General features: G+C 42.3%; 1 protein-coding gene across 6 annotated transcripts in view; it reads right to left on the bottom strand.

Annotated features, from left to right (window-relative positions):
• LOC127582098 (PH and SEC7 domain-containing protein 3-like) overlaps positions 1 to 25,128 on the bottom strand; it is a 336,591-nt gene that overhangs the window by 54,911 nt on the left and 256,552 nt on the right. For 5 of the 6 annotated variants that reach the window (XM_052037102.1, XM_052037138.1, XM_052037119.1 and 2 more), the window contains one exon: positions 10,794 to 10,837. In XM_052037102.1, the coding sequence (XP_051893062.1) occupies positions 10,794 to 10,837 (44 nt within the window). Of the gene's footprint in view, positions 1 to 10,793; positions 10,838 to 12,672; positions 13,091 to 25,128 lie in introns of those variants that run through there. The other variant, XM_052037145.1, reaches the window with a different exon arrangement.

Genomic DNA, 25,128 nt, shown 5'->3' with positions numbered 1-25,128 from the left:
ATTAACTCTGTGCATGTGTCTGTGTATGTCCGCATGTGTGTGTGGGTGTACCTGTGCTTGTGTGCGTGTGTATGTGTGTGTGTATCAGTGTATGTCTGTGTGTGTGTATCTGTGTGTGTGTGTCAGTGTGCATGTGTGTATCTGTGTGCATGCATGCATGTGTGCATGTGTGTATCTGTGTGTGTCTGTGTGCATGCATGTGTGCGTCTGTGTGTGCGTGCCTGTGTGTGCATTGGTGTGTGTGTGTGTGCACACTTGTGTGTGTGTGTGTGTGTGTGGGGGGGGGGGGGTGGGGGGGGGGGGGGGAGGGCACGTACACAAGTTAGTGTGTAAGTGATAAGTTATCAGACCTCATGGTGCAGCAACAAGCAACACTATAACAGCCGTGTCCTCCCAGGTCCTTTGGGCTGCAGCTCTGTCACGTCTCCACATCTCCTGTCACCCAGCACACAAGGCAACCCTCCATCCCATGTACCAGGATCGCTACACCACACTGAGTGAAACGTGAAGATCTCTCTTTTGTGCCTGCAGCCTATGCCAGCCATCTTTGTGTGTTGCTATGCAGCTGCCATGGGAAGTGTGCCCTTAACCACTGAGATCCTTCAAAGTCTGGTATGCAGCAAAATGCCAGCAGTTGAACTGGGATTCACACAACTCCTCTGTAAACCACCCGAACACTGTTTCAAAAGTTCTTCTGGCCAATTTCATAACCTCTCATGGGGAAAATGAAAGGTGTTAGTGTGATATGCAATGGGATTGGTGCTCTAAAAGAGGGTGATATACAAATTTAAACTTGTTCACAGGATGTGGCAATACTAAACTCAATGCCCATCTCTCACAGCCTGGAGAGCATGAGGGGTGTGCATGGGACTGGAGTCATACAGAGCCCCAGCCTAGGGTAGATACAATAGGAGACACAAGAGACTACAGATGCTGGAATCTGGAGCAAAAAACAAACTGCTGGAGGAACTCTGGATCAGAGGTTCTCTTCTAGGAATGAATTTGCTGAACCAGTTGGATTTTTATGACAACTCAGCTGCTTTCAGTCACTTTACCTGGTGCTAATATACAAAATGGCCAGATGTATCGAGTTAAGCATTGATGGTTGGGAAATCGTGACTTTTGGGTCGTTGTTAGCTCCTGGGTCAATAATATCAGATGAATGGCACTACTTGCTTGGCCCAGAATGTAGATTAAACAAACCAGCAGGCAGTCTGCAGGAACATTAACCTGTGTGAGGTGTTTGCAGATCCACACTCAGGTGTAAGTCTCGAGATTCACGTCAGATAATTACTGCTTGCATCCTCAGCATTAAAAGGAAAATTAACAACAATCTACACAAAGTGAAAATCAGAAAAAAAACTGCAGATGTTAGAAATCTAAAACAAAAACAGAAAATGCTGGACAGACTGAGCAGGGCAGGCTGCATCTGTGGGAAGAGGAACAGAACCAACATTTCAGGTCAAAGACCCTGCAGACAGTTCTGATGAAGGGTTTTTGACCTGAAATTCAGTTTCTCCTCACAGATGTTGCCTGACCTGCTGAGTATTCCCAGCACTTTCTGTGTTTTTTCAATCTTCAGAAAGTTCCAGTGGTTCATATTATGACCTATTTAACACTTCAGCCAGGAACATCTCAGCTTCCATCTCTGATCCAGGTACACTTAGCAAATTGCAACCAGGCTTGAGTAGAAGCTCTTCTATTGCCCCCAGGGTTGGGGAACTGGACAATATCTGTTCATAATAAACTGGTGAGAAGTAAAGCAATTCTGTGCTCAGTTGTTTCACATCACCCAGCCCCAAACCCCAACAGCAGTTCTCTGAGCTAAAATGGCATGGATGTACATTTGATGCATTTTCCAATCAAACACATGGACAAACAGTACCTGGTGAAACAATAGTTTGGGCCAGTGAACTCTTTGAAAGGGCAGTCAGATTGGAAAATACATCATCTGCATAGCCATATGTTTGATCCTCATCTGCTGAGGACTCAGAACTCTGCGTCAACCTTCGAGAAAATTAGACATTTATTTTACAAGTTCTTTGACGAGAGGCATGGTGTTAGTATAGGAAATTTGCTTGCCGACAAATGCAGGTGCTGGAGACAATCCCATGCCTCCTCTTTTGAGAGAATGCCCATTCTTAAAGGGATATTCTCACCCAGATAGGCCCTATCAGTTAAACAAGTTGGATCTGAAAAAGAAAGCTCGATTTAGCGCAAGCAAACAACAAGGGAGATGGGTGACACAGTTGGAGACGGACTCTGCTTTAGCAGACTCTTTTGTTTGATTTGAAATAGCAGGAATCTGTAGCTTGCACTCTCAAATTAGTTGACAAGTGCTTCAATCTGAAATATTCAACTTGAGTACTTCCACTTACTGAGACAGTGAGAACAATTGGAATACAAGAAAACTGGTATGAGTGAACAGCTTCAAAGGAGCAACCTTGAAAGAATGACCCCACGAATAAGCCTATGCCATATGCACAGAAATAATTACTAGGTTTTGTGATTGCAGCAGTAGTTCTATGGAATATATGTTTGTAAGTCAAGGAGGAAAAAGTATTCAAGGTGCAAATTTGAAAGCAAAAGTTCTAAATTAGCATGCCATTTCCTCTGGTAAAATGAAATGCATAGTATTTCTATAGTGGTGACGCAAGATACTACAGATACTGTAATCTGGAGCAACAAACAATCTGCTGAAGGAACTCAGTGGGTCGAGCAGCATCTGCGGGGGGAAAGGAATTGTCAACGTTTCGGGTGGAAACGCTGCACTGGGTCTGAGAGTGGAGAGGGGAGGTAGCCAGTATAAAGAGGAGAGGTAGAGCAGTGATTGGTGGACTGAGGAAGGGTGAAGGATGATGGGCAGGTCAAGACAGGTGGGGGAGGGGCCAATATATTATACTTATATAGTGTCTTTCACACTGGGCATTTCATCATACTTGACAGCCAATGGATTTCATTGTATCCTTACTGTTACATCGATTCCACACATCACAAAGTCCCACAAACAACTAACGGATGATCAGTTGGTATGTTTCGGTGATGTCAAGGTTTGAGTGATAAATATTTGCCAAGACAGTGGGAGGATATTTTATTCACTAAAGGGTTGTGATGTTGCTGAAAGACCAGCATCTTTAGTCTAATCATCATCATTATCAATTACAAGATGGCCCCAGAGTGTGGCAACTCATTGCAAGCTGCTCTCTGCAGATCTATTCATTACTTCTATTATAATCGTTCTACTGTTTTAAATCTAAATTCTTTGACTCTAAGAATTACACTATGTTCTGCATTCTGTTATTGTTTTCCCTTGTACTACCTCAGTGCACTGTTATAATGGAATGATCTGTATGGATGCATACAAAACAAAGTTTTTCACTGTACCTCGGTACATGAGACAATAATAAACCAATTCCAACTTCTATTCATAATTGCCCTAGAGGACATAGGTTTAAGGTGAGAGAGTTAATAGGAACCTGAGGGGCAACTTTTTCACGCAGAGGGTGGTCCGCATATGGAACAAACTGCAAGAAGAAGTGATTGAGGCAGGTACATTAACAACATTCGAAATATATTTGGACATGAACATGGATAGATAATGTTTGGAGGGATATGGGCCAATCACAGGTAAATGGGACTAGCTTAGATGGGCATCTAGGTTGGCAAGGACTGGTTGGGCCGAAGGGCCTGCTTCCCTGCTCTATGACTCTAGGTAAGGATGGTATGTGACTTGGTGATGCGTCTATGTGCCAGACATCACGGGCTTGGAAGTTGCTGCCAAAGCAGCCTTGGTAAGTTGCTGCAGTGCATTTTTGTTGATGATTCATACCCAAAACATGGTGCACCAGTGCCAGAGGAAGGGAATATGGACTATAGAGGATCGGGTGCCAATCAAGCTGGCAGCTTTGTCCTGGATGGCATTGAGCTTCATGCGTGAATTGAGCTGCACTCACCCAGGCAAGCAGAAAGTATTTCAACAGACTCCTGACCTGTGCCTTGCAAATGTTCACCTAAACAGGAAGCTGGAGATATGCTCCAACATCTTATTCACTTGTTACTGCACTGAAGTGTCAGCCTAGACATTATGCTCAACACCCGAGAGTGGTTTTGAACTCCAATCTCTTGACTGAAGGGACATAAAAGTGCTTCTAACTGAACCTGGGTGACCACTTACAACTGATTGACTTTCCCTATTTTTGATTGAAAATCTTGAGATTTTGAAGGATCAATTTCCCCAAAAGTCTTCTCAGCAGTTTGCCCCTCCACATTCAGCACCCCAACTCCGAACCCTGTCCACGGACACAATCAATTAACAGGGGTTTCGTTTCACCAGAGCTGTCTCCATCTCTGCAGATTGACACAGGGATTGCCACCTCACACACACAAATGTTGAAAGGCATCCAGCTAAGTATCAGATCCGAAGGGGCGTGTGAAATTGGCTGAAAACACTGGCGAGTTGATTGGATATATGTCTGAGGATCAATGGAAATTTAAAATCGGGAGTGAGATACTGGAGTGAATGGAGTGATGTGTTGGGTGGACGGAGTTAAACCAACTCCCCTGTTGTATGGGAAAGAAACCAACCCATATTCAGTAAAAATATCAAAGCTTCTGAAATGGTGACGCCTGAACAACATTTCACTGGCTAAGGTTTACTTAATCACTATAGAGATTTCCATAGCAACAGGGTTGTGACTGATCTGTGCAATGAAATAGGTGCCGTAAATTTAAAAAGATCTGAGGATTAGAAGTGTAAATATAGCAGTCACTGCTCTGTGACTGACTTTTGAGTTCTTAGTTCTTCCAACAGTTTATTTCTGACTCCAGATTCCAACATCTGCAGTATCTTGCTTCTCCATATTACTTCTCCCCTGATCCATGTAATGGATTCTATCCTCACACTCGTAATCCAGAGGTCTTTGAGAAATGTAACTGCACTGTGTAATGAATTGACCTGTACGATCAGTATGCAAGACAAGTTTTTCACTGTACCTCGGTACAAGTGACAATAATAAACCAATACCAATACCATTGGTTACAACCGGAGGGAAGGATATAAACGTGTTGGAAGCAGTTCAGCAAAGGTTTATTAGACCAATACCTGGAATGGGTGGATTGTCTTATGAAGAAAGCTTGGACACGTAAGGCTTGTATCTACTGGATCGAGAGGTGACTTGATAAAAACACTTAAGATCCTGTAGACACATGAGAGACTGCAGATGCTGGAAATCAGGAGCAAAACACAAAGATGCAGGAGGAACTCAGCGGGTAGGCACCATCTATGGAGGGAAATGGACAGTCAACATTTCTGGTCAAGACCCCTCATCTGAGTCCAGATGCAGGGTCTCGACCTGAAACGTTGACTGCCCATTTGCCTCCATTGATGCTGCCTGACCCGTGGAGTTCCTCCAGCTCCTTTGTGTGTTACTTAAGATCCTGTGTAGAGGATGTTTCCACTTGTGGATCACTGTTTAAAAATAAGGGGTTGCCCATTTAAAATAGAGATGAGGCAACTTTTTTTCTCTAAGAGAGTCATGAGTCTTTGGAACTCTCTTCCTCAAATTGCAAGAGGAGAGTCTTTGATAAGTCTTCAAGTCCATAGCTCCCTGAAAGTGGCAACACATGTGGATAGGTATATGGCTTCTTTGCCTTCATCATTCGGGGTGTTGAATATAAAAGTTGAGAAGTCATGCTGCAGCTGTATAAAACTTTGGTTAGGCCACATTTGGAGTACTGTGCACAGTTCTGATCACCACATTACAGGAGGCCTTGGAGGTGGTGCAGAAGAGGTTCACCAGGATGTTGCCTGGATGGAGGTTATTAGCTATAAGGAGAAGATGGACAAACTTGGGCTGTTTTCTCTGGAGCATGGGAGGCTGAGGGGGCGACCTGATAGAAGTTTATCAAATTATAAGAGGCACAGATAGGGGACCTAATGAGAGTACCTATCTCATCTTTTCCCCAAGGTAGAAATATCAAATACTAGAGGGCATAGCTTTAAGGGGGGGGGGCAAGTATAAAGAAGATTTATGAGGCAAGTTTTTTTTACACAGGGAATGGTAGGTGTCTGGAACGCACTGCCAGGGGGTGGTGGTGGAAGCAGATACAATAGCAATGTTTAAGAGGCATTTAGACGGCACATGAACAGGCAGAGGATGAAGGGGTACACACCATGTGCAGGCAGATGGGATTAGTTCGACTGGCATCATGATTGGTGCAGACATGATGGGCCGAAGGGCCTGTTCCTGTGCTGTACTGTTCTATGTTCAGGGGTGGGTAAATCCTTGATTAGCAAGAGGGTGGAAAAAGTGAATAGGTGGGAGTGCAGAGTTGTGGTGACAATCAGATTGCCCATAATCTATTGAACTGTAGAACAGGTTTGAGGGGCCAAATACAGTGCAGGGGTACAGCTACGAGATCTGCTGCCTCACAGCTTCAGTGACCCAGGTTCAATCCTGACCTCTGGTGCTGCCTGTATGGAGTTTGCATGTTCTCCCTGTGACTACATGAGTTTCACCCAATGCTCTGGTTTCCTCCAACACCCCAAAGATATGTGGATTGGTGGGTTAATTGGTCACTGTAAAGTGTCCTGAATTTACAAGTGAGTGGTAGAATTTGAGGGAGGTAGGGAGAGTTGATTGGACTGTGGAGGGAATAGTTACAGGGAATGGGGGATGACATAAACTTGACAGGCTGAAATGACCTCCTCCAATGTTATGTGGAAATATGGATCGGCCTATTCCTACCCCTAATCCATATGTTCATAAGCACAACCTCACCACAATAATCAGGGGTGATTGAAGTACTAGGATAGGTCGAGTGAACTAGGGTTTTTCTCTTTGGAGAGAAGGAGGATGAGAGGTGACTTGATAGAGGTGTACAAGATGATAAGAGGCATAGATCGAGTGGACAGTCTGAGACTTTTTCCCAGGGCGACAATGGCTAACATGAGGGGGCAAAATTTTAAGGTGATTGAAGGAAGATATAAGGGGAACGTCAGGGTTAAGTTTTTTAAATAGAGATTGGTGGGTGCATGGAACGCACTGCCGACAGAGGTTGTGGGGGCAGATACATTAGGGATATTTAAAACACTCTTAGCTAGACACAGGAATGATAGAGAAATGGAGGGCTATGTGGGAGGGAAGGGTTATATAGATCTTAGAGGAGGATAAAATGTTGGCACAACATTGTGGGCCGAAGGGCCTGTACTGTGCTGTGATGTTCTACGTCCTATGAAAGGTTAGATGAACAATGTTTCAACAGGACTGCTCCCAGTCACTGTGGTAACAGTGTTGGGATCGCTGTTTCAAATTTAGATCAATGACATGGAACCAGCAACTCAATAGTAATCAATGAAGATGCCAAAGGAGGAAGGAGATGCAATTGGCTGTGGCAATGAAGCAGCGCTATAGAGTGAGCAACACAAAATATGGAACTGTGGAGAATGGCCAATGGAATTTAATGCAACCCAGTGTGAACCAATGGAAAAATGGGCTATGTGCCTTCTCCATGAATGGGGCTGGGGAGAAAGGGATGCAGGAAGACAAAGTTTTCTTCCAGTCCTCATTAAACCCATTCCACAGTCTAAGCTGCAAGAGGTATCTTGCTGAGGTGGAACATCTGGATGCCAACAACTGAGAAACTTGAGCATTCAAATAAGAGACAGGAAATGCTGCAAATAGTCAGCAGGCCAGGCAGCATCAGTGGAGGGAGAAATACACAGTTAATGATGCAGAGGAAGAGTCGCTGACTAGAAACGTTTATTCTATTTCTCTCTTCACCGACGATGCCTGATGTGTTGAGTAGTTCCAGCATTCTGTGTTGTTACTTCAGATTGCCAGTATCTGTTGTACTGATGAGCGTTAGCTACTCAATAAAGCACGAGGCACATTTCTGAAACCATGCATTTTATTGAAAGAGACATTGGATATGGCAAAATCCTGAAAAAACATAGCAGGACAGATTGGTACCTAGAGAGAGCTGTGTGGTCAGGCAACGCCACAGATCACTTGAGATAAGATCCAGAATAAGACTTGATCACATTTAATGTCGCTTCCGCAAAGGGTTTTAATATTATTAAACCAACAGCTAATGATTACATATTTTCTGCAACGTGCAAATTAAAAAGTGTTTCCTGGAAACAAAATGTAGAATCTGATAAGATTAGGTCAATTAACCAGATTGAAAAATCAATAAAGACTTTTGAGGCAATAACACTTAGCACTGATATATGTCGATTTTGTGCGGAGGATTAGATTTTCAGCATGTGGCAGATTAATAAGTAGTTTATGATCAAGGACAACGCATTAATGCAGTATGCATTGTTCCCACCATGTCGGAAGTCATCAAGTATCTGATCACTGACACTGCTCTGGCTGAGCAAGAACTCCAAATTAAGAGCATAAACTAAACTAAAAAGGATTTACAGATTAATGAATCTTTATGAAATACCTCAAAGAGCTAGACAATGAATAAGCCTTGGAGACACAAGGGACTGCAGATGCTGTAATCTGGAGCAAAAAGCAAACTGCTGGAGGAACTCAGCGGGTCATCTGTAGAGGGAAATGGACAGTCGACATTTCGGGTTGAGACCCTGCATCAGGACTGAGAGAGGAGAGGAAGTGAACAAACCTTGACATACTACAATGGAAATGCCCCCTATATTTTCAAGTGCTGGGATCGGATTTGAACTTTCAATCTTCACATGATGGCAGGTGTTATACCAGTGCCTTGACACAGTAATGTAATCCAACAGAAACGGAAGCATCCCAGTCGTCGGTTTTACATGGCACGTTATCTAAGATTGCAATTGGCTGAGCAAGACATATACACGGGGAGGCAGGGTGAAGAACAAAATTTAGCAAACACAACACCATTGACATCAAGAAATATTCCAACCATGCCTCACATAAAGACATGCAAAATAGGCCAGAAAGGGAGAGGTTAGGAGAGGTGAGACATCAAGATTGGTTAAAGAGATGGGTTTTGAGAGGGGAAAGAATGATTAGGGAATGAAGCTGGAAATTCTCACACCGTGGTGGGCTGAGGAAGATGAAGCCTGCAGTGGTTATTGAGGGCAATGCTGGCAGGCAAGCAGCACTTATTTTGGGATATGACACAAGGAAAGCCTCAAAGAACATCATGGAGAACCCAAGTTTATGTGTAATTAAAGCATATAAAGAGCAATAGTAGCATGGTGGTTGAAGTGAGGGCAGTCAGGCATTAGAAGTCTTGGTGAAAGGCAGAGTCTGTGGGCTAAAATGTTGGTCCTCGATATACTCACAATATCCCAGGTCAGTGCATTGTAAATTCACGCATCCCATCACAGAAATTAGTCTCATAAGCACATTGTCAAGGGAGGAGGCTACCAATTGGACAACACACTGACGCCCCATTTGCCAGTCGACTACAAAAAAAACCTTGGCACAAATCAATGAGGAGAGTGCCTCTGGTGTTTTATGGAACATTTTTGCACAATTAGTAGCAGAACAGATTAGTGTGTGATTTGGGATCTTGCTCTGCTCTTTATGGCTGTTCTAATTGCCTTGATAACAAGCAGCTGTATTCCAAACATAATTATTTGGCTTTCAAACACCTTGCACTATCTTGAAAACATGAAAAGTGATGTATAAATGCAAGCTCCTTACCTCTTTAAAGCCTGACTCAAGATCAATCCATTGTGTGAGACTGGCAAGAACGACCTTACTCAGCCAGTGATTAGTGAGGGGAACAGTGATGTGGGGGTGGGTGGGAGTGTGCAGAAGGTTAGAGGGGTTAGTGCCAGAGGCATGGAGTTTGTTACAGGGATCAGAGAAGTTGGCTTCAACCTTCCCGATGCTGAACTAGACAAGGTTTTGGATCCTAATGTTTCACAGCACAGAGGGAGCCAAGGGTTTCGGATGTCAGCACTGTACATTTGGAAACTGGATTTCAGTAACATTAATGATGTCACTGAAAGGCAGCATTAAGATAGGGAATGAGAAGAGTGCTGTGCCGTCCAACAATAAAGCCAGATCCACAGCTAAGTGCATGATTGATGCAGCCAAGTCGACAACTGAACCCAGAATCCATTGAAGATTTATTGTCTAACTCATTAGGCTGACAAGCTAATATTCAATGATAAAATGTTAGCCACATTAACAAAATGACAGATTTTCATGTCCTTGGAAGCTTCAGGAATGAGGAAGCGAAAAGAAAATTTAAAAAATGTAACATAAAAAATGTAAGATACTGGTTGATATGGATGGTAAAATACTCATCCACTCCCCGGGCCTTTCCAATCTGGCCTCAAGTGAAATGACCTCAGCTCATTTGGCATCACTTAGTACTTAAACTGACAACCTATTTACCATTCAGTTTGTTGGGAGTCTTCTTGGAATGTTAGGAAAGACTGGTGCAGTGGATGATGCTCTATGAAGTGAGGATATTGACAGACTGTCAGGTTAGCATAGGGGCCAAGATCTGGCTTACATCTGCTCTAGTGCTTGTGCAAGGGCCAGAGAGCATAAGAAATCTTCATTCCTCAGCCCAACTGCACTGTAAAGAAGTAAGAAGTAGACAGGCAGCACATCTACAAATCCATCGTTACCCAGAGCAACATCCTAATATGGTCTCATCAACCAATTTTCAGCACCATGTGACAGGACTTGTTACATAAACATGTGAGAGGAGAAAGTCACAACCAAAACATCATTTGCCTCATTATAAAAGCATTTCTAAAATAGGACGAAGACGCACGCAACACACAGCTCCAAAGAAACACATAAGCAGAAAATACCATCCTCGCTACTTACATTGCCCATTCCAGCTTTTCATTCTTGATTGAATTGTACAATGCCTGCAATGTAAACAGAAGCAATAAGTCAATTTATTGTGTTTGTTGTTTAGGGAGCTATCAATTACTTCACTACACTCCAACACATAGGCAAATTAGGTCATGATAATAATCAGATTAGATATAGGAGGTGGGAATGTGTTTTGCAAGGGTCTCCTTTGATTTATTTATCGTCACTGTTAGTGATTCGATACTCCTCCCTGATATTATTGAAATGTAAACCAAAAGGTTCCCTTTACGAGTTCCAAACCCATTCAAACATTACCTCTTCATTAAAAACATCATTACAAACAATTACAGTTTGGCACAAAGCACAAATGAATGTGAAATACTTCAATTCTATACTTTTCCCTAAGTAGCCACTCGAATTTTCCTTCAATTAGTGAAAGAACTGGGGAGGCTTATCTTGAAAGCTGGTTTGGACCTGCCACTAATACAATTATGCACTGTGATGAGAATTATTCTATTTTGTATGTGAGGATGGAGGACTTCTTGAAGAAATGTCCAAATGTCCATACATAGACCATTACTAGGACAGACAAACATGGGTACATCACCCTTTTGCTAATTTAAACTGAATTAACTCCTAAAATACCCAAAATACAGAATATTTATTCAGGTTCACCTGTTAATACAACAGAGTTTCAAGCACAATTTTGAAATTAAGTTGAATTCTGTCAATATCAACAGGCGAGTAAACAGGCTTTTGGGATTTTCAATTCATTATGAGTAACAGAATTGCTTTTGTTGACTGCAATTGTTGTGCTTATTCTGCACCCTTATATAACTTGACACACACTCATAAGCCTTTGACTATGCCTTGCACATGCACTGTTCTTGCAGAATGAACACGATTTGGTTTGGACAAATGTTGATCAGTTTGTCAAACCATGAGAAGTTGCAGTTAACTGTTGAGTGATTTTCAAGGGTCTAATTTCTGATAAACTCATGGAACAGAGTTGGAACACTACTGCGAAGCAAAAGCATTAAAAAATCTGATGTCTATTTGCTCTTCCTTTCCTTTTCTATATTCACTGATACCATTGTGTAGGATATAACATGCCTGTGTGGCTTTGACTCTATGTAGAAGATGCAATGGCAAATCATGGGTGATCAATAATAAAACAATTGGGAAACTAAACTGCTTAAAGAATCAGCTTCAGCCCAAGCTCTTTTGCAACAAAATTATTCAGAAAAAGAAATACAATAGATTATCTGTGCTCAAAAATAAACACAAATGCACACCGCACTCAGTAAATAATCCGAGGCTAAATCTCTATTCAACAATTCCCCATAGCAATTATCAGGTCTTCCAAAGGGAAATTCAGATTCATAATGAAAGAGAATCAATTTTTTACTGTACAAGTCATTGCTGCATCATGTTAAGCCCTAGACTATTCCATGTAGTGGTCTTTTCTAATAAAATAACTATAGAGACATGCTTCAAAGCAATGTGTGAATATTACAGTTGAAATGATATACCTTGCCTTACGTGAATTATGAGTGTGACTGGTTCTTCTATCAAATGGAAATAATAGCCTTTAAATATTAGAGCTCCTGTATGTATGTAGCTTAAGTCAATTGCAGCAGTTAGTAAGGGAAGCAGATAATACAGAATAAAAGGGCTTAACAGAGGGTACAGAGATACACACGACAGACGAGAAATAGCCTTAAGTAAATAAAAATGCTGTATGGATATAAACAGATAGTATTTTCACATATACTAGTTATGTTCCCATCGTGGTGGGAGATGGTTAAGTAATACTGTGCACTGTCTTCAAACCTTATTTGTGTATTTCCCGGTGAACAGGCTGATATTTGTATTTTCTTTCGCGTACCTTGCCTGTCGATGGATTGGAAGCTGAAAATTCGGATGAATAGGAGGTCTTCAGTGACTTGGAGCGGCGAGGCTGGTGCCTCAAGTCCTCCCGCTGATACCTCACTGACCCGCTGCTCTTCACCCGGACCTTGCTAGTCCCCTGCACGCTGTTCACGCCGATCATTTCCCCGAAGGCACTTGCTGCGTTCTCGGTGGTCTGATGGACGGAGGGAACCAGGGAGCACCAGCCACCGTGTTAAATCTCAAGCTCAGCAATCAGCATCTGATCAAGAGGCAGCTTTCGCAGTACAAGAGTCTTCCAGCTTCAGAAAGAGAACTGTGCCTGCCTTTCCCAGCTATTTCCCACACTGTTCAGATCTGGACTGCTATTTCAGTGTAGGCTCACATTAGGGGTTTTAAGCCACACTCACACACACAGACACAAAAACCATCCCCTGAATGGTCCAAGCCAATGGCAAAGAGCCAGACAAGCAGTTCATTTATATTCAAAATAGCAACATCACTGTTTCTCAATTATTGAACTGCAAGCTCATTAAAGGAAGGCATTGAAATACTACAAATAAAGATTGTAATAGACCCTCAGCTGCACTTTGGGAACTAAACTGAGCCTTATTTAGAAAAAGGAACTGTACATGAGACACAAAACCTGCATTAATCAGACCTCCTGCAAATTGCTGAGATGTTTCCTCCAGGTTATTATCATGGGTGTTTCAGTCTTTTATTAAAAAAACAGAAGTGTTTGATCAGACCACTAGAGACATGGCAACCTGCTGACAGAAAGAGCTACAGAGAGTCCCAAAATGTGATGGGTATTGCTGTTTTAGCTTTTATTTCCATTCTGATGTGGGCAGTCAATCGGTATTTAACCTGCCTAACTCAGTTCGGATTCTCCCTCTCTCGCTTGAGAATTTCTTCCCACTAATGCACAGTTGATTTCACATTGTCTGAAAACATTTTAAATTTCATTCAATAGCAAATGTCACTATTCAAAGCATATAGATTTTGATTTAAGAAACTGGTTTCTGTAGCCTCCCAGGGATGTACAGAGAGGGGAAGTTGGAGATCACAGGTACTGTGGAGAGGTAGCTAAATTATTGGACTGGCATCCAGAGTTTGGATGAATGATTGAGTAACGTGAGTTCTAATCCCACAAAAGCAGCTGGGTATTTTAATGTCAAATAATTAAATTTAAAAAAAGTTAAAGTAAAGATGATCACAGTTAAAAGAATCATGAAGATAACGTCCATCAGAGAAAAACGTTTGCCATCCTTTCCATTTCTGGCCTCTGTGACCCACAGATGTGGTTGACCAACAATGACCACTGCTTTTCCTCTTCGATTCAAGGGCGATTAGGGATGGACAATAAATGCTGGCATAGCCAGTGACCTCCACATTCCAATAGAGAATAAATATTTTTTAAAAATCAACAACTTTCATTTGTACGGCACCTTTAATTTGAAGAAAGCCTCGAGATGCTTCAAGTAGATGTAGATACCCAAGAATTGATGAAACAGGAAAAAAAGTGAATATCAGGGAGAGTGGGGAATAGAAGTGAGCTTTAAGAAGGGTTTTAAAGCGAGGAGTAACAGAGTGGGAATTCCAGAGTGTGGAGTGTAGAAGGAACAGCCACCTGATGGGGGGGTAAAAGGAGGAAGACTCAGGTTGCCAGAGGGATGAAGAGAGGAGTACAGTCAGGTTTGAGTTGGAGATGTGGAGATATAAACCTTACAGAAGTGTATAAAATCATGAGCGACATAGATAGGGCGAATGCACACAGTCTTTCTCCCAGGGAAAGGGAATCAAAAACTACAGGGCTTTTTAAGGCGAGAGGGGAAAGATTTAAAAGGGGCCTGAGGGGCAACTTCTTCACACAGAGAGTGGTGCATTTATGCAAGAGGAAGTGGTTGAGGCAGGCACAATAACAACATTTAAAAGCTACTTGGATAAGTACATGGATAAGGCCGGGATGACAGTCAAGTGGGACCTGGTACAGGATAGGAGGAAGCAGAGCTTTGGATCCTCAAAAGTTTAAGTTGGATGAAACAGCCAGAAGACTACTAAAAGAATTTAGAAGTGACAATGGCACAAGTGAGAACTTTAGTGCAGGAGGATTGAGGTGGATGATATCAAAGAGATGGGAATGAAGAGGTCAGAAGCCAGGATGCACCCGAGATTGCTAATGGAAACAGAAACAATCAGGAAGGGTTTAGAATTAGTGGCATTGGGAACGGAGTTTGGGGTGGGGGCTGAACGTAATGCTTTCAATCTTCACTCGCGAATTGGATATTGGACGAACTGTGGCAAGAAAGAGGCAGCAGAGGGACTGGAAGGCACTGAACTAGACTAGAGTTGGGTTTGGGAAGTATTCATGTTGTCGTCAAAGGGTGCAGGTAAAAAAGAAAGATGAGGGGAGTCCAGGCACAGGTTCTTTGTGGATGTAGTCGGTCAGTAGGGGCTTGAGTGAGTCTGAGAGGTAATACCACAGAGGCAGGAGGAGAAGCTATTGCTAGAAGTGTTACGGTTGCAGGGATAGTGAGGGCTATCCCATAAAAAGGATAGAGAAATGTGACGGGAGAAAGATGGTGTGTCAAAGACTGCAGTGGAAAGGACTAAGCAGTGCAGAACCTGACATCGTCATCTGTGACTTTGATTAGAATTGTTTCATTGCTGTGCCTGGGCAGAAGCCTGATTGAAGAGAGAAAAATGTAAACTTTAGAAAGATGCCATGGAAATTCACCAAGTGGAAGGAGGCCATTCAGCCCACTTGTCTGTGTCCATTGCAAGAAAGGTATCCAGCCTCTTCCCACCTTCCGCCACTAAGTCTGTAGTCCTGTAGCTCACAACTCTTCAAGTACACATCCAGGTACTTTTGAATAGTGATGAGGGCTTATGCCTGTACCCCTCTATCAGGAAGTGAGATCATGACCCCCACCATCTCTGGTTGAAAATATTTTCCCTCATCTCCCTTCTGCCAATTACTTCAAAGTGCACAGCTTTTGATCTGTCTATTGATGAAAATAGGTGCTTCTCATTCTATACATGTCAGGTAAGTCCCCCTTCAACTTTCTCTGTTCCAAAGAAAACACCAGCTTATTTGATCTTTGCTCCTAGCTAAAATTTACAGGGCCTCCCAAATTCTTTCTAAAGCTCCTCTGCTCCATCTCCAATGCAATCATTGCTTTCCTGTAATTAGGGTCCAGAACTATACATAGTACCCAGGCTGTGGCCTAAGTATTATTGCATGGAGATCCTAATTTATCTCCTTGTCTTTCTATTCAACACCTTTATTCAATAAAGGAAAGCATCAGTGTGTCTCTTTAACTGCAGTAATCTTTTTAACAATCTATGGACTTGGAAGCAAATAAGGACTTTAAAGACAGTGCTAGGGTTGGAGATGGTGACATTTCACAAGTATTGAAAGGCTAAGGCTGGATTGCCTTAGAATGAGTTAGTTTCATTGTCTCTGAAGGATTGAGAACCTTTCACAGTATCAGCTAATATGGAGATCAGGAAGGGAAACTGGGTGGTCAGCAGGTCAAAGTGCATTGGTAAACAAGGCAGATGATGGGTCTGAGCTAAAAATGCATGCAGTTTTGTGAATCTTTGTTACAGGACACCAAAACAAATGAACTCTATATTCAAAGGTCAAACATGACTAACTGGACCACATTTGCAAATCAAATATATACAAAGAATTTTAATGACCTGAACAGAGTAGTGAGTAGAGAGTAGTGGGCTCAGCCCAATACATCACGGGCACATCCCACCCCACCATCGAAAGTATCTACATGAGGTGTTCAATTGAGTAGGCAATATCAATCATCAAAGACCCCCACCATCCGAACCATGCCATCTTCTCGCAGCTACCATCAGACAAGAGGTACAGAAGCCCTAAGTCCCACACCATTGGGTTCAAGAAACAGCTACTTCCCTTCAACCATTCACAGTTTTGAACCAACCTGCACAACACTAATCACTACCTCAGTATAGCAACACTATGACCACTTTGCACTACAATGGATTTTGTTTTTCTTTTACTCTAATTGTGTTCTTTCTTCTAAAAATTGTGTATAATTTATATGTTCAATTCATGTTTTTCTTCTGAATGGTGTGTCTCTAATGCTATGTGCCTGTGATGTTGCTGTAAGTAAATTTTTCATTGCATCTGTGCAACCATGTATGCACAGATGTACATGCACTTGTGTATGCAAAGTATACTTGTGTATACTTGTGCATACACAACTTTGACTTTGAGCTACTAATTTTTTTTTGGAGGTTTTCCCCTTAAATCAGATTGTAAAATGTGAGAATGAAATACTGCAAATGCTGGAAATCCGAAATAAAACAAAAAATGCTATAAGTACTCAGCAGGTTGGCCAGCATCTATGAAGAGAGAAACAGGGCTAATGTTTCAGGTTGTTGACCTTCCAACAGAACTGGGTTGATAAGGATAGGTCATTGAGTTGAACTGTTAACTCTATGGGTGTTTGACCTCTAATGTATTTCGATAACCCTCTGTTTTCATTACTAAATGTGAGTCCGAACAATCCCATCTGTGGTTTGGAGGGTTGAAGGAATCTGATAGCCTAAATAAATGAGGGGCAGTAAACGAGTTCATAATTCAGTTGATCCATTATTCTTATACCATTAAGCTCCTCCAAGTTATTCCAGTCTATGGCAACAGCACTTCCCAACAAAAAAAAGGTTAAATTGTTCAGCACAGGACAAAAATATAATCAAAGATCTTAGACCTTTGGTTGATTTGTTCTTTGGTAGAATTTAATAGCAAATAAAAGGAAAATGGAAGAGAAACTTCATTCTCCCTACACTGCAGTTGAAGAATTCATCAAGTTTTCCATTAATTTAGTACACAGTCTATAACCCGCAGAGGCCATATACATGACATTTGAGTAATGATGGAAGAATATTAATAGCTAACATTAGTGCGAAGATAGCAAGTCATTTTTTTCATCTATAATTAATGGCTGGAGGTGCCTTACCATTCAGTCAGGTGATTCTATGGTGCTGCACACTTTGCTTGACATCTCCATGAACACTCAAAGGATTCATTACAGTGATGCCTAAGTGAAGGCACATCAGGCGAGAGGTCTCGGATATTTTACACGCCCTGAGCTTTGCGAAGCCTTTCCGGCTGACTTTTACCACAACACCATCGTGTTCTACATCTCCAGCCTCACACAGAATCCACTTGTGGAAAGTGCATGGCTTCAACTACTCGAGCCTATGCCTTCCAACCAAAATAAAAATGTAATCCATACCACGTATTAACAACCATCCTAAAAAGGAAGTTACCACAGATCATGAAGAAGGTCAGCCACCCCCACCCCTATGCATACAGTGAACATAGTGGTTGATTCAGCATGGGAGGCACAAGGACCATAGGTTGACAGGTTCGGTCCCTGCACAATTTTCCATTAAGAAGTGTCCTGATCAGGAGACCCACATTCTGAAAAATTTTTCAGGGGCTGGAAAAATGGCTTAAACTCACAGTGGGAGGAGGCATAAAGAATGCTTATTTCGACACAGTGGCTAGTGAAAATTTCTGTTATGTCTGAGGGCCAAGGCACTGCGCACAGTGGATCAACCTTTGCACAATGAATGTGTTCAAAGACCTTGCCTCCATTCACTCCACTTGCCAGGTTGCAATGCAGGGAGGTCACAGAGTGAGGGGAAAGGCCAAGGGCATAAATAGCATCAAGACCTCAAGGGCTAGGACATGAAAAGGGGGAAAATGGGAGTTCACAACTAACAAGAGCCCTGAAAGACAACTGCTGCGAAGAATAATAATTTTAGGTTAAAAGTGTCAACCTAAAGTGTCTTCCAGAGCTGGACTCCAGAGGCTGGCATCTTAACTGATACTGAAGCTTGTCTTGTGATGGTCTGCTCCTGCACAGGTATCTCCCATCGTCTGAGGGGTAATTATGTACAAGTGAAATTTATGGAAGTGGTGTTCAGACAAAGTTGCACCTATTCAGGTCCCATTGCATTGTGTAATGTGATAGATTGTCTACTCTCTTAATTTAAAACCCAGTGAGACCATTTGCAGAAAGAGCCAGAGAGGAAGATGACGCTCAGAAGATCTCAGAAAATCTCAGAAAGGATAACTCAACAAACTGGGCAGACACACAAATCTTGATGTCACTGATAGCCAGAGGCATTCTTCACTGTTCTGTTTCTACACACAAATCACTCCTGGAAAACCTCTTGGGAACAACGTTTTAAAACCAGCAGAAAAGATATGGCCTCTATTCATGAGATCCAAATTACACTCGTATATGTTTGTTCAGTGGACATTAATCAAACCAGACCAAAAAATTTTTAAGCAGGCCATATTTTGGTTCACAGTTGACATTTTTTTTTACAATTTCTAAGCTTCTAGATTACACTCTCTTAATACTCAATATAACTTCAATATGCTAAGTTAAGAAAAATGCTTCAAATATTTTGATAGTCACTCACCAACCCTTTTGCTGCCAGTCACATGTGATTCTCAACAAGTTCTGCAGTTTATTCACTTCCTTCCTTCTAGCAATGGGGGATAAGAATTGCCAGTAGATGGAAAGCAAGACTAACTCTCCACGCACCTATTTTTGCACTAGCAATGTGTGACTCAGAAAGGCAACCATACTTTAAATAGAGCTATTGTGTTTGGTTGAAACTTTAAATGAAATAAGCTCTCTAAGTTAAGACCAGGGTATTATTTCAAAGGGCATTTTAACCTTGGTTAAAGTTTATCCCACAACCAATACACTAAAAGAGATTATTTTGCCATCTTACTTGTTGGATTTTGCTGAAAGCAAATCTCCTACACTACAATGGAAACTATGCAGTAAAGTGTCTTGAAAACCTTAAGGTTGGGAAAGGGTCCATATAACGCAAGTTCTTCTTTCTTTCTCACTCACTCATACCTACTCCAGCCAATATTGCAGATACAATATCCAACTGTTCCTTGGACTTCTGTTTCCAGCACCTCCTTCATGCTTAGGTCAGGAGAGCCAACAATGTGGGACAACTGATCTATAAACTAATTGAGAACCACATTTGATCAGATTGACAAGCATTCCCTCCAATCCTACCAAATCTTCCAAAATGGTAAACTATTACTAGCATAAATATCAAGACTGGGCCCCTCCAATGACTCTGTCTATACTTCCCGCTGCCTCAGGAAAGCAGCCAACGTCATCAAGGACCCCTCCCACCTTGGTCATTCTCTCTTCTCCCTCCTCCCATCAGGCAGAAGATGTAACAGCTTGAGAACACGTACCACCAAGCTCAAGGTCGGCTTCTATCCCACTGTCATAAGACTCTTGAAAGAACCCCTTATACGTTAAAGATGAACTCTTGATCTCTCAGTGTACCTCGTCATGGCCCTTGCACTTTATTTGTCCACCTGAACTGCAGTTTCTCTGTAACTGTAACACTATAGTCTGCATTGTTCTTTTTCTTTTATACTGCCTTGATGTACTTATGTATGGAATGATCTGTCCAGATGGCATGCAAACAAAAACTTTTCACTGTATCTTGGTACATGTGACAACAATACACCAATTACCAAACTGGAATATTGCTGCCTCAAAGTGTTTTCCACCCACCAAGAGATGTCAGCCTTGTTTCATTTCTGGCACATCTACCTCAGATCCAAGGCAGTGGGTTCAAATCCCACTGTAGTGACTCAAGCACAGTAAATCGTGTACTGAGTGGTGCAGTGCCAGAGCTGGTGTCCTCTGAAGAAGTTATTAAATCACAGCCAGACTGCCTTTTTATTAATAGAACATTTCCCATGACATTCTCCTAGCATCCTGACTTAAACTACAATGCTTAAACAAAGAAATGGGCATTTATCTCATTACTGGCTGTCACGTTTGTTTATAGACAGGATTAATTTGGCATGTCCTGCTGATGGTAAAGTAAGTAATAAATGCAGGTTCCTTCCCCAAAGAATATGAACACTGAATACAAGATGAAATTAATTATAGCTTTGAAACTAGCTATTCCACAACATGATGTTAAGAATTACATGAGGCATGGGTAGTTTATCCGTAATGAAGCACTGAGGCCAGTGTACATGGGCAGTGTGATAGAGCAAGACTCAAAATGGTTAACAGGAAACTGGTCCAGATTTCAAAGTTGTGAGCAGCAGCAGTTATCCTGCTGTTTCCAACGACCAGCTCATTTACATTGGGCTTCACCTTTTCTATCTTCAGTCCTGAAGAAGGGTCCTGACCCAAAACATTGACCTTCCGCTTTTCTCCACGGATGCTGCCCTGGCCTGCTGAGTTCCTCCAGCATCATCGTGTTGTTCATCTAGAATCCAACATCTGCAGTCCTTTTTTTCTCCTGTTTCACTAGCTCATTTACTGTTACGGTACAGTGCCCTGACTCTTTGCTGAGACCTCATGTATTCGATGTCTGAGGTCAGCTAAACTTCTTCCCAATTTGTACTGCTAGTTTCTGCTTCTGAATCCTGAGTGTATTGGCAGCAGATGCTGATGTTGAGGAGAGGAAGCTTTGGGTGCACACCAGAATCTGCAGGGGGCTTACAATGTAGTTAGCTCCCTTGGACACTAATCTCCCCAAAGAACATGCACACTCTGCCCCACCATTCCTACAGCACCACACCCAGTCCCCACCACCTCTCCTCCCATCATGTCCAGCTACACCACTGCCATACACACTGAGCTGCCCACCCATACCTACAGGGACCTTTATACGTGCACTATCATCCCCACCCCCTACCCCTAGTTCTTTAGTTTGAATATCCTTATGAATGCACTTTCCCCTTCATCCGGAGGTATCATTTATTACTGTGATAGGGGTGGTGAGGGGGCCAAATCTAGGTCAAATAACTAATGCCTGATTTTCACGTTAGCTAAAGTACCATTCTTTCCTGTGGATGCCTCCTTTCCTGCAGAGTAGGCAACCTTATTTGTATGAATTACAAAAAGAGTCCCACGAGGTACGTGTGAGACGACTGCAAAGCTACCATTTCCTACTCATCCATAATTCTCCTTGAAATGACGGTAACCATGTTCTTGAACCTCTGAAGTCTTTCAAAGTGAAGGTATTCCATCAATGCTGTTGGGTAGGGTGTTCTGAGATATCGATCCAACAACAATGAAGGAACACTGATCAGTTCCAAGTCAGGTTGGTGTGGGACTTGGAGGGGAATTTATGGATGGTCTGCTTGCTGTTCTTGTCCACCTAGGTAACAGTAATTGTAAAATTGGGGAAGTCTGTCAAAGAAATCTTGAAACAGTGCATTTTGTCTGGTGAGCTGGTAGTGGAAGATGTGGTTAAGTGGTGAATGAGGTGCCAATCAAATGCTTTGTCCTAGATTATGTTGAGTTTCTTGTGTTATTGAAGCTGCACTCATCTAGTTAAGTGGAATATTCCAATTATACTCCTGACTTCTGCCTTGTTGACAGTGGAAAAACTCTGACGGTGCATCACACACCACAACCTCTGACTTGCTGTTGTAACCATAATATCTGTATAGTTGGCTCAGTTAAGTTTCTGGTCAATGGTGACCCCCAGGATGTTGCAGGGGAGAATTCAGTGACAAAGGCAGTGAATATCAAGAAGAAGTAGTGAAATTTTGTCTGGCAAGAGTTGGTCATTTCCTGGCAATTGTATGGTGTTAGCATTATTTTCTATTTTGTTAGTCCCAGCCGAAATTTGTCCAGGTCACGCTACTTGTGGACGAAGACCGAATCATTCATGAGATAGTGGAAATGGAAATGAACATTACATGAGTCTACTGTAGATCTTTAGCTGCTTGTTGCATAAGAACATATAAAATACTAGAATAGACTATTCAGTCCCTCATGACTCCCCCACCATTCAATAAGCACACGGCTGACAAATCGCAGGGTCACTTTCATTCACTAACCGCATATTCCTGGATTTTTGGATTTCCTTAGTATCTAAAATTCCACAAATCCATCACTAAGGACCCTTACCATCTGGGACATGCCTTCTTCTCATTACTACCACCAGGGATGATGTACAGGAGCATGAAGACCCACACTCAACGATTCGGGAGCAGCTTCTTCCCCTCTGCCATCAGATTTCTGAACAGTCCATGAACCCATAAACACTACCTCATTGTTCCTTTTTTTTTGTACTATTTATTTATTTTGTAATTTAGAGTTTTTTATGTCTTTGCACTGTACTGCTGCTGCAAAACAACAAATTTCACGTCATATAAGACAGTGATAATAAACCTGATTCTGATTCTGAGCCCTGGGACTAATCCTGGGTGAACACTGCATTCTCTCCACTGCATGCACACCCCTGTCCAGAGAGAGATCAGACCTGCACACAACACTCGAGGCTTGGTCTCACCAAGGCCCCACACAATTGCAGCACCATCTCTCCATTCCTGCACTCCCATGTTATGGGTTATAAATTATCATACACACAAATCAGAACAACTGCCTGCTTCCATCAGTAGTATTCATGATTACTGCTGAATTTTATTTATTTTAAACATTGCATGAGTTGTTTGAAAATGCTGAAAGGGTATGATTTTGCAATTTGCATCAATAGTTTGAGAAAGAAATGAATGGAGAGGGGAAATTTCCCCAACGGAGTTAATTTTCTTGCTTGAGCACTTATTAACTCTCTAGATGGTGAGTTATTAACTCCCCAGAAGATAAAAGAGGAGGAGTGGATATTATCACTGTGAAAACCTTTGGTACAATGCTGGATGAGAAAGAGGGGCATGAACAACATGAAGAGAGACAATGGGGTTGGGGGGGGCAGCAGAGAAAAAGGGGAGGTGCAACCTTGAGTGGAGGTAGAAAGAGTGGAAGCAAGGCAAAGGTGAGGGGCAAGGTGATTGGAGAAAGAGAAGGAGGGGTTTCTGAAGATTCAGGGGGTGGAGGGAAGAGAGGGTATAAGTGGTCGTAGGGGACAATGGGGAGGGAGAGGATGTGAAGGGGAGGGAGGGAGGCCAGGAGGAAGAGGGGAAGAGCAGTAGGTAGAACAGGGAAAATCTGGTGGATCGCAGCGAGGAGCAGAGGGAATCACAGAAGCAGCTGCAGAAGTGGGGAGAGAGAGGATCGAGGGAGGTAATGGTTTATAAAATTGTCACAGACCTCTCTCTGAGAAAGGCACTTCACAAAGCAACATGTTTACCAAATAAAACTGAGACAATAGTTATCAATTCCCATTTGAGAAAATTCAAAAATATTTACATGGTTTTGTAGCGGCTGCTACCGCGATGTGAAAGCAAGACACTAGTCGGTGGGCTGCAGAACAAAAACTGATTTATTTTCCCACCTTGCGCGGGCCTTTTAAGAGGAACGGTTCCCGCCCGCCGAAAACGGAAATGACGTATGCGCTACGTCATCAAACTTTTCCCGCGCGTGGGTTCTCCCCGTCGCTCGGGGAAGACGAAGGCACAACGCCATCTTGGGCCTTGCCGCTCCGACGACGCGCGACCCGGCCGCCGAGCCGGTTCGCTTGCTTGGACGGTGAGTCGCTACAGTTTGATCTATATTTTTCTCAGGGAAATTGCTTGCTTCCTGCTTCAATAAAACTTTATTTTGGTAATCTAAAATACGAAGCCCAAGGAAAGGGCTGCAACTCATACTAATTGAATGATGTCCATCAGTGACAGATAGATAAATTATGTGCATGGGAAAGTGAGTGAGAAAAGTTGTTTATTTCACAGTGCACACCACCCTGGTTGGAGGTTAGTAATCGTTTATCAAGATTTATTATTGATATAAATCCCTGGGCTGGTGTGGATCATATTAACTCTATAAGATGGTTAATTTAATTTTTGAGAAATTCAATTACAGCCATGCAGAATGTCCTTACTCTTCTAGCAAAAAAAAGGGAAAACATGGTTTCAGTAACCATGAAGCCAGGCAAATGAATATCAAACATCAGGCAAGTTTGTGTCAGTGTTCAACACACAAAGGTTCATGCAAAGCATCAGAGCGAACCATTATCACCATTGAATCACAGAAACCTGTGGATGGGGAATCTCTCCACAGTAGTCCCTTGTTAGAACCCTGTAATTTTAGCTTAAGGTCCGCTGCATTCTGCAGGAATGCAGCTGCTTAGTAGTAGAACAAGTCTTTATAATCCTGATTAATGGTGCACCTCCATCACCCACTGGTGTTATGTCTCAAATCCAAATCAAGAAAACAGTCCAACCCAAATTTCTAGCTTGCAGATTACAAATATAAAAAAGGTTGTGGCTTGTAAGGTTAAACTGATTCACGCTGTACAATGTGCTTTTAACGTGGCTGGCGATACTATAAGGAGGTTCCACTCTACCCCTGACCAGTAACTATCCTTTAAACATCACCCACTTCTTGATTAAGAATGTTGAGAGGCAGAAATTTGGCTCAAAATGACATCATAAACACTTACGCCAATCCACTTATTGATAGATCTGCAGCTCACAGTCAGATTTACA

Source organism: Pristis pectinata, chromosome 2 (assembly GCF_009764475.1).
Source record: "Pristis pectinata isolate sPriPec2 chromosome 2, sPriPec2.1.pri, whole genome shotgun sequence".
NCBI classification, from domain to species: Eukaryota; Metazoa; Chordata; class Chondrichthyes; order Rhinopristiformes; family Pristidae; genus Pristis; species Pristis pectinata.
This window is presented reverse-complemented; position numbering and strand designations above follow the sequence as displayed.